The sequence below is a fragment of the Condylura cristata genome, unplaced genomic scaffold (genome assembly GCF_000260355.1).
Source record: "Condylura cristata isolate star-nosed mole 26May11 unplaced genomic scaffold, ConCri1.0 scaffold00029, whole genome shotgun sequence".
Lineage (NCBI taxonomy): Eukaryota > Metazoa > Chordata > Mammalia > Eulipotyphla > Talpidae > Condylura > Condylura cristata.
The window spans coordinates 10,714,075-10,724,769 of NW_004567130.1; the positions used below are offsets into that span (position 1 = coordinate 10,714,075).

At 38.0% G+C, this 10,695-nt stretch overlaps 2 protein-coding genes across 3 annotated transcripts in view; one reads left to right on the forward strand and one right to left on the reverse strand.

Moving 5' to 3' along the window:
• The window catches only part of SLC5A1 (solute carrier family 5 (sodium/glucose cotransporter), member 1), a 37,800-nt gene extending 34,779 nt beyond the window's left edge, over positions 1–3,021 (forward strand). Inside the window, exons 13-14 of one of the 2 annotated variants that reach the window (XM_012730899.1) lie at positions 1,779–1,784; positions 2,732–3,021. In XM_012730899.1, coding sequence (XP_012586353.1) covers positions 1,779–1,784; positions 2,732–2,946 — 221 coding nt within the window. In that variant the 3' untranslated portion in view covers positions 2,947–3,021. The remainder of the gene's footprint in view (positions 1–1,778; positions 1,785–2,731) is intronic. The other variant, XM_012730898.1, reaches the window with a different exon arrangement.
• A 4,079-nt stretch (positions 3,022–7,100) lies between these two features.
• The window catches only part of SLC5A4 (solute carrier family 5 (glucose activated ion channel), member 4), a 36,807-nt gene continuing 33,212 nt past the window's right edge, over positions 7,101–10,695 (reverse strand). The window contains exon 15 of the mRNA XM_004690941.1: positions 7,101–7,315. Within this exon, the coding sequence (XP_004690998.1) occupies positions 7,101–7,315 (215 nt within the window). The remainder of the gene's footprint in view (positions 7,316–10,695) is intronic.

Sequence of the window (10,695 nt, forward strand, 5' to 3'; positions counted from 1 at the left end):
GTACATTTTTTCATATAATTTGTAATCCCCGTGGACTTCCCACCACCACTTCACCCATGTGCCATCATCATAGCCCATGTGCTCTTCCCACCCATGGTGCTGAAAAGGTAGCCACCTCCCTGTGTTCCTGGAACAGTTTAAACATACCCCCACTTTAAAAAAAAAAAAAAATGTATTTTATAAATAAATTTTTTACATTATTCTTCATTTTGTACATTTTTTCATATAATTTGTAATCCCCGTGGACTTCCCACCACCACTTCACCCATGTGCCATCATCATAGCCCATGTGCTCTTCCCACCCATTTTAGTCTTTTTCCTCTCCTTTCCTGTAGAATGTCTCTGGTTTATAGTTGTTAGTTGATGTTATTTTTTACTTTATTTATGGGTACATACACACACACACACACATATATATATATATAAGTGTGTATATATATATATATATATCTTTCACTCCTTCTATGAGTGAAACCATCTGGTATTTTTTTTTCTTTTTGGATTATTTCACTAAGCATGATCTTTTCCAGTTCCATCCATGTTGTCGCAAGTGGCACGAGTTTATCTTTTTTGATTGCTGAGTAATAATCCATTGTGTATACATATAACATCTTGTTGATCCAGTCATCTATTTTTGGACATTTGGGTTGATTCCACATCTTCTCTATTGTAAATAGGGCAGCAGTAAACAAAGAGGTGCAGGTGTCCTTTTGAATTATTGTTTTTGTGTCCTTTGGGTAGATACCTAGGAGTGGAATTGCGGGTCATATGGAAGCTCCATTTTTAGCAGTTTGAGAAACTTCCACATAGCTTTCCATAGTGGTTGCACCAGTTTGCATTCCCACCAGCCATGTAGGAGAGTTCAATAACATCTTTAAAGATACATTACCCAAAGAAAGGATAGTGACAGAAAGGATAAACAGCTGGGACTACTTCAAATTGAAGAGATTCTGTACAGCAAAAAAGACATTACATAAAACAAACAGAAACCCCACTGACTGGGAGAAATTTTTTGCCCACAATACAAATGATAAAGGGCTAATCACAAAGATATACAAAGAACTAATGAAACTCAACAAATATAAGGTGAACAACCACATCAGAAAATGGGTAGAAGAGCTACAGAGACTTCTCCAAAGAGGAAATGCAGATGGCCAACAGGCATATGAAAAAAAATGTTCAGCATCACTTGTAATAAGGGAAATGCAAATCAAAATTACAATGAGATACCACCTCACCCCAATGAGAATGGCACATATCAAAAAAAAAAAAAGCAACAATAAATGTTGGTGAGGGTGTGGACATACCCTCCACTTCTTTTACCTCCAAAAAGATCTCCACCTTGAGTGAGGGTATTGTTGATTTGAAAGCAGGTGGATGAGGAATATTTGTTATTGGGGTGATCAGAGAACCCAATGCCTTGCTACTCTTCTCATTCTCTTATATGGGTGGAATAGGATAAAATTGAGAGGAGCAAGGATGTTTGTCTCTTTTTCTTGTGTATATTAGAGAAAAGAAAGAATGGAGGGAGACTAGCATTTCTCTAATCCATTACTGACATTCTCTCATAAAACCTTGTAATGAAGAGGTATTATTTATTCAGCTTCATATGTATGTATATATGTATGTGTCTATGTATATGTACATATATCTATAAAGAGGGGTGAATTACCAAGGTGTAAGTTGGATTTTGTTCCCAGTTCTGCTATAGTTATAAGCTTGATCATGAAGGCTCTTTCCAATTCTGAAAGACCCTGACTCTTAAGAATGATGAGTAGAAACTAGTTGTTTCTTAACCATGGTACTAAAGCATAGTGGGCTTCATTTCCTACCTGATGAGTTAAAGACCTGGGTTTCTTTTTCTCTCTCTCTTAAGAGGAATTTCTTTAACTGTTTTTTTTTATTATTTGTAAATTTATATTGCATTAGATTATATACTTTTTTTTTATGTTTTGGAGATATAGAATCTCCACCTTTGGGTGTTGTTACTACCCCCTAACAAAGCTCCTACAGCTCATCCCCATGGTCTATTGTGCTCTCTCCCCAGACCTGAGCTTCTAAGGCAGGTGTGTCTGCCTCCATTGCCACATCTTGGCTCAGAGGAGAGAATCTCTTCCCCTTGGTGGGCATCTAGTTTTAATGGCAGCACAGATAGGATGGTTGATTCAGCTGCATTGATATGCAATATTCGAGTTTAAGTCCTGTAATGTTAATCAGCATGTCACTGTATCAGGTACTATTCAGACCAGTCCTGTCACAAGGTTGGTTCTGGTATGAAGATTTGTAATTTCTAGGTATACAGCATGAACTTCTGAGTCATGCCAGTTTCATTTTCCTCCAATGATGTAGAGAGCAGATTTGAATGTACATGTTTCAGAACTTTATCTTCCACGTCCTTCATATATCACTGTCCCCCAGTCTACTGTTAACATTTACCTCCCAAAAATGTTGTATTTTGGTTTGGCTATAAATAAAAGTACATTTTTATTGGGCCTGATAGAGATAAAACATAGTCTACATAATCTTAAGGATGTAGGTTCCACCTGCTAACATCATCTTAAATTAAGTTCATGCAAACATTTGGTACTATTTCCACTACTGCAAACTAGAAAATTTGGAAGTGTGCTCAGAATAGTAAATGTTCCATGGTATGGCATCTCCCCTGGAAACCTTTTCTAGTGCTTTCTACTTCTGTAACAAACAACTCTTGTATCCCTTTTTCCTGACACAGAAGTTCCTGAGAACAGAGGATGCTGCAGGAAGGTCTATGACATGTTTTGTGGCCTGGAACAACAAAAGGGGCCCAAGATGACAAAGGAAGAGGAGGAAGCCATGAAGCAAAAGATGACAGACACCTCTGAGAAGCCTTTGTGGCGAACAGTAGTGAACATCAATGGCATCATTCTGCTGGCTGTGGCCGTCTTCTGCCATGCGTATTTTGCCTGAGCCCTGTCTTCTCCTGCAGGCTGAACTCTTTACTCTGTCTCCTTTTAGTCTTTTCTGTGATGTTCTAGGGAAACCAACCAGTTGTAAATTTTGTCCCAATTGATAAATGTATACATGTGCAATTACATGATAACTGGAGAAAAAAATAATTTGCTGTTAATTTATTTGAGGCTAGTGTGATATAGTCAACTATATATACTAAAGCTGCAGAAAAAAAATTCATTCATCCTTGTTTAAGAAGAGGCAGGCTGGGAAGTGGAAGCCCCAGGTGTCTGAGGCCAGTTTGTCAGGTAGATTCAGCATGTCGACTTTGTTTAAGGTCTTTGAATATTGTGTTAAGAGTGTGGTCTCCCTGGTTACTGTCACTTGCCCAATTTAATACCCTCCTTATAATTTTTTAAAAGAAAAAATATCCCTTCATTGCGTCCCTGTCAGGTTTTTCCTGACAGACACACAAAATCAGTCTGAGAAACTGATGAGTGCATTGAAACTTGAGTGAGAGCTTGATGTCAAGTGGAGCCAAGCGTAAGTGCTCACTTACAGAAGTTCTGGGTGTTTGCTCTCAGGAGAGACGTGGGAATAGCAGACCTTTCCTAAGATAATGAAAGTAGATAATCTTCTGAGTATCTGGCCTTGGAAATGTTCTTTATGGATGCCTTGAGTTTGGGGTTTCATTCATTTTGACATTTACTGTGCCTGGGTTGTCCCAGACCCTCAGCAGCATGTGTGTGAATGAATCTTCTGGGTGTTCATTACAAACAACTGTTCTCTTTTTACAAAGCCCTGATCCCTGGTTTACCTGTCCTTGTAGCTGCATAGAGTAGGAAATCTGGCATCTTGGAGGAGGCAACCTGGCAATGGGAGTGCACTTTCCAGAGGCTGCTCTTCCCCAGGGAGTGGATGTTGACCATCAAACTTAGAAATTGGCTCTGTGTCACATAGTAGAGCAATGCTCCTCTTGCGAGGCATCTCTAATCTTAAAGCAGCTACCCTCTCCCTTGCTTTTTTTTTTTAATGTTTATTTATTTATGCATACAGTACTGGCCAGAGGTAGATAGGTGCTGAGAGGATTCACCAGAGACAGAGTGGGGAGCAGAACAGGCAGATGTACTAAAATACACTGCTGAGGGGAGCAGCAGGTGGGTCAGGAGAGGTCTGCTGCGCCATGTGAGTCAGCTCCCTGGCTGGGGATCGAATTCACAGTGCAGTGGCTGTGGGCAGCCTCATAGTGCTGACTTAACCCATTGCTCCACCAGGGAGCAGGGAGGGCCCAACCCTTCCTTTTGTTTTTTTCAGGTGTGTTAGTAAGTGATCAAGGTTAGGGTAGGTGGTCTCAGTTTTAGGTAGAACCTCCCATTATTTTTAACTGAGAGGTGTGCCTTTCTTGTTGAGCCTGTTTTCTATAAAAGATAATTTACTTTTAGTTAATTTGATTCCTCTCATTCTACCTACAAAAATCTCAATTATATTATAATCCCGTTGAAGTTAAGAAAAATTCACCAAGTTAGAATCAACCGATTTCAGGATAGTTAAGAAAAGAGCTGGGTTCTGAGATTCCATGGAAGTGGGACTGGTTCTAGGGTATGAAAATGGCTCAGCAGGTGAAGGGATGGTTTGTACTTATGGAAGGAAGGAAAACAGAGAACAGAATACTCTCAACAGCCTCCTTAAACTAGGTGGAAAAGGGGGAAGAGCAAAGAACTTCAAAGGTTATTCAGTGTTTAGTTTGGGGGCAGTTTGTAATTTTCACGAGCTTTGACAGGATAAAAGGAGAGGACTAAAAGTTGGTGAATAGAGTGGACACAGCATATCTGTATTGGCAGGGTTCTGTTTCTGGCTTTGTCAGTGACTTACTGTATATCATGTTAAATTATTTTTCTCATCTGTGTATTTTTCTTTCTGAAAAAAAAAATGGGAATCTTGGTGCTTGTAGTGTCAACATACCTCCTTGGGTTGTGACAAGGTCACTTCATAAAGGGGGCAGGAGATACTTCCATGAAAGGTACCATACTGATGTTATATTAAACTGAATTTAATCCTGAAAATTAAAATGTTACTTTGATAAAATAAAAACATTAAGAAACCATAACATCCTGATTTTCTGTTCTCTAGACATTCTATACAGAGACCATGCCTGGGTGAACTTTAGTTGGCTCAAGATCTGGAGTAGGAAGCAGAAGCCAGGACAGTGAGAGTGAGAATAGAACCTAGCAACTTGAACAATTAAAAATATATACAGCAAAGTTTGGAGATGACTCCAACCTCAAAATTTCTAGTAAGTATGAGGTGAATAACTCTCCTCATTTATGACCTACTAGATACATCATGTCCTGTTAGAACACACCAACCACAAGTAACTGATAAAGGGTGCTAGAATAAATTCAGGGTACAAGAATTATTCTTTACCTAAAATGGAAAGAGGGTATTGTGGAACAGAGTGGCTACTTATTAATGTTCAGTTTCTAGAATTAAAAAATCGTGCTCATCAGGCAAAAAAAAATGCCTTTAAATATGTCTGAATATTTCAAAAGGAATCTCTCAAAATGAGAAGACAAGTCTTCTTCCCTGCTGCATTAAGGTGATCCTGAGCCTTTGACCTACTTGGGCTTATGTCTATGCAACTGAGCCAGGCATTGGTGCTTGCTTAGAGAAATTTCTACCTCTAGAACACTAGAACCTACTCTTTGCAGTGCTGAAGTCACTGCGCATGTGCTTAGTGGGAGAAGAGAAGTTTCTTACAGCTCTTCCCCTTCTAATCTCCACGTTAGGTTTTAGTAAACGAAGGTGGCATTGCCTGATTAGTTTGTGGCATGTGGCATGAAATTTGTCAGGTGTGGGTGAGGTTCCTGCAGCCAGCACTGTTTGAATAGCTTTGAAGAATGCAGGTGAGTGTTGTTCAGCCCCAGAACTCCGTCTCAGTCCCATTCCAGCCTACTTTTATAGTCTTAACAGTAACTCAAGATAGCTTCAGCTTTGCAGTCAGATTCCTGGAGTTTGTTTTGATTTAGTTTTGTCCCTTCACATTCCAGATGTGTGAAATAATTGCTATTTGTCTTTCTCCTTGGGCTTATTTTGTTTATAACCCCTTATACTGGAAGTATAATATACCTAGATATATAACATACTTATACTAGAAGTAGTATCCCAGTTCCATCAATGTTGTCAGGGATGGCAAAAATTCACTTTTTTAAACAGTTGAATAATATTCCCTTTCTCATATATCATACATCTTTTTAATCTACTCATCTGTCATTGGGCACTTAGGTTGTTTCCATACCTAGGCTATTATAAACAGTGCTGCCATGAACATAGGAATGTGTGTGTATGTTCAAGTTAATGTTTTTGCATTCTTTAGAGATACAAAAAGGTGTCTTTTAAATCTTGTATAGCCTTAATGCTAGATAATCATAGAGTTTTTATTCAGTAATTCAAAAGAAATCAGGAAAAAAGACAAAGATATATCTATATATAAAATTAACAATATCAACTAATAAATGTGAACATCTAAAATTAGATAGTGATAATTGTTGTACATCTTTGAATATTCTAAAATATACTTAGTATATTCAAGTATAATATACTTAAAAGGTGCATTTTATGACATTTAAATTAGAGTTTAACAACATGTTTTGAAAAATCCAGTTGCTTGATAAGGTAACATTTAGTGGGAGATGGCTTTATTAAAGGCATAAGATAATAACTTCCAGGTAATTTATAAAAATATTTCATCTCCCCTAAGTCATTAGGGCTGTTTCTATTTTCCAGGTCTTTGAGGTCGCTGAGATGAAGGCAGGAACTGGTCACAAGGTGAGGCAGACTCGGGAAAGGCACTCCCTCTAGGGCTAGTCTCCGGAAGCTGCTCAAAGTGCTGACAAGGTAAAGTAATCTGCTTGGTGTGCTACTGAAAAAAGAAGTGTTTCAACTTGGTAGTCCTAGTTCATACATACATAGAATCATCTCACTGACTTCTAGCTGACCAACTCCTTTTTTGACCCAAAGGAACAAGAAAAGCAAAAAATCCAGATCCATTGTCATATCATTCAATTAAAATCACCAACTGCTTTTCTCCATTTTGCAGCACAACAAATTCTAAAAATAAAAAATAAATAAAATGATTGATTTGCTTAGTAAATAGCCTGTGGCTGAGCTACAGTTCAGGCGTAGTAGGCATGGATGAAGACTGCCACCGCCAGGAGCAGGATGGCGTTGAGGTTCACAACAGTCCTCCAGAAGGGCTTCTCAGATGTGTCTGTCAGCTTCTTTCTCTGGGCTTCTTTCTCCTCTTTAGTCAGCTTGAGGCCTTTCTTTGGTAAGCCACAGAATAAGTCATATGCCTTCCTCAGACATCCACGAGTTTCCTCAGGCTCATCTGAAACAAAGATAAAACATGTTCACAAAACCTGGGGAAGAAGCTCCTGTCAGTGCAGCACAAATGACTAAAAATGGCTGCAGCACTGCAGTGTTAGAGGCGTCTCCAGGAAAATGTAGGCTAAATTGGTTATATAAAGATAGAAGACTCGCATATAGTATAAAGCCCAATAAACAAAGACAGTGACAAACTGGGGGGAAACATTTGCATCTTATGCCAAAGAGTTTAATATCCTTCATATGTAATGGGTTTCAAAAAGTAGAGAACACAAAACTATAAAAAACCCCATGGAAACATACTTTAGGAATGAATCAAGAGTTCAGAGACAGATGGTCCTTAAACTCACTCAGAAAGAAAAAAAAGAGAGAGATTTAAATTGAAAGTACCCTGAGAGGAATATAATGGAATAGGTGAGAAAATAATGATAATGATGAACAGCTATATACCAGAGACATTTTGTGGGGGTGGAGTAGGGAGTGGGATCAAAAACAGTGGGGGGAGGGAAGTGCACTGGACTATGGTGATGGCACATGGGTGATTTGGTGATGGGAAACCCAAGGGGATTGCAACTAAGATGGAAAAATGCACAAAAATGTGTAAAAATAAACTATTACAAAATTAAAAAAAAAAACTACCCTGAGATACTCATCTATTATGACAGAAATTCCAATTTCACACTGTATTTGTGGGCCTGTGTAGAAACAGTTACTCTCACATGTCGTTTCTAGGAAGCGTGATTCTGATGGAAGAGAATTTTAGCAGAATAAAGCAGCAGTGCATAGGCAATACCCGTTGACCACCAAGTCAAGCTTCTCAAAATCTCTCCCAGAAGTTCACTGGCAAAACCACGGAAGTCCCAAGCAAAAGGCTATTTGTTGCTACATTAGAAAATAGCATAGAGGGGCACTCCCTGATGACACAGTAGGTTAGGGTACAGCACTGCAAGCAGAAACTTCAGTGTGAGTTCTATCCCCATCCCAGAGGTGACCCACATGGCACAGCAGACCTCTCCTGACCCACCCGCTGCTCCCCTCAGCAGTGTACTCTGTCAATCTGCCTGTCCTGCTCCCCACACTGTATCTGGTGAATCCTCTCACCGCCCCTGCACCTCTGGCCTGTATCCCAGTTCTGTATGCATAAATAAATAAATCTTTAAAAAAATCAGAGTGGAAAATAAATGAAATAGAGATCAAAAAGATAATATTAAAGAATGATAACACCCAGAACTGGTTCTCTTGAGACAGTAACAAAATTGACAAACCTTTAGCCAGACCCACTAAGAAAAAAACTCAAATTGAAACAAGAGAAGAAATTACAATGAGTAACAGAAAAAAGAGTATAAGAGACTATGAAGAATATTTATATGCCAACAGATTCAACAACTGGAAGAAATGGATAAGTTGTTAGAACCATGAAGGAAAAAATCTCAATAGACTGGACATTAGTAAGGAAATTGAAATAACAATCAAAATTCTCCCAAGAGGAAGGGAGATGCACCAGACTGGTGATGGCACATGGGTGATTTGGTGATGGGAAGCCCAAGAGGATTGCAACTGAGATGGAAAAATGCACAAAATGATGTAAAAATAAGCTATTATATTAAAAAAAAACTCCCAAGAAACACAAGTCTGGAACTAGACAGCTTCAATGGTGAATTCTACCTGGTATTCAAAGAACATGTAATAGTTAATGTTCTCAAGCTCCTCCAAAAATTGAAAAGGAGGTAACACTCTCCAACTTACTTTATGAGGCCAGCACTACTTTAAGACTAAAACTAGACAAGGATTCACAAGGAGGGAGGAAAAAAAGGGGGGAGAAAGAAAGGAAGGCAGATAAGAAAGCTATAAACCAATATCTGATGAACATAGCCATAAAAATCCTCAACAAAATATGAGCAAACAGAAGTAAACATGTATGAAAAGGATCACACACCATAAACAACTGGGATTTGTTCCAGGGATGTAAGAATGGGCTAGTATACACAGATCAATCTATGTGATACATCATGTGAGTAAAAATAAGGGTAAAAATCTTAAGTTCATCTCAGAAAAAGCAATACCACAAGTCTGCATACCCAGTTATACAAAAACCCTCAATAAAGTGTGCATAAAAGGAATAAACTTAAACATTACAAAGAGGTCTAATATTACAAATCCACAGTTAACACCATGAAAAACTAAAAGCTTTTCTGTCAACATGAGGAACAAAACAAGGATGTTTACTCTCACCATAACTAATCAACATAGTATTGGACGTCCTAGGCAGATTAATTAGGAAAGAGAATAAATAAAAGGTATCTAATAGAAAAGGAAGAACTAAAACTGTCACTATTTGCAGATGATATGATATACCTAGAAACCCCATAAAACTGCACCAAATAATCGAAATAATAAACAAATATAGTAAAGTTGCAGGCTATGAAATCAATATACAAAAATCTGGTGCAATGAACTAGCAAAAAGAGAAAGGAAACAATCCTACTTACAAACATGCCAAAATAATAAAATAGGAGTAAACTTAACCAAAGAGGTGAAACTGTATACTGAGACCTGTAAGACACTGTTGGAAGAAATTAAAGAAGATGCAAAGAAATAGACATTTATGCACCTGAATTGGAAGGTCAACATTATTAAAATGGCCATTTTACCTAAAGCAGTATACATATATATACCACTTCAATGCAATCCCTATTAAGTTTCCAATAGAAGATAAAATATGTGATGAGCTCTTTGACATCAGCTTTCATACTGAATCTGGGTTCATTTCCAAAGATAAGGTAAACAAAAGGTACTAGTCAAACTACAAAGATCCTGCATAGGGGAGGAAACAAGTGTCAAAACAAAAGGTGAATTTCTGAACAGGGAAGGTATTTGCAAATTGTAAATGCAAATACGGATTGACATAACAACATATACAATAAAACAAACAAACAAAAAGAGCAACTCAGTTAGAAATGGGCAGAGAAGATAGAAATTTCACCAAAGATACACACACATGACCCATAGGTGCATGGTAAGATGCTATTATTCTTCACTTATTAGGAAAAGGCAAGTGAAACTCACAATGAAATATCACCTCAAACCCTTTATTATTAAAAAAGACCAAAACCAGTGAGTATTGGCAAAGATATGGAGAAAAGAGGACTCTCATACATTGCTAGTAGGAATATAAATCAGTGTTGCCACTATGGGAAACAGCAGGGAGATTTCTAAAAATATTAAGAATAGAAATACCAGGTGACCCAGCTATTCAACTTCTGGGTGTTTCTCTGAAAAAGATAAAATATCTGGAAACAAAGATGGGCAAAACACTACACGACATACACCTCAGTAACATCTTTAAATATACAGCACCCAATGCAATGATAGTGAAGGATAACA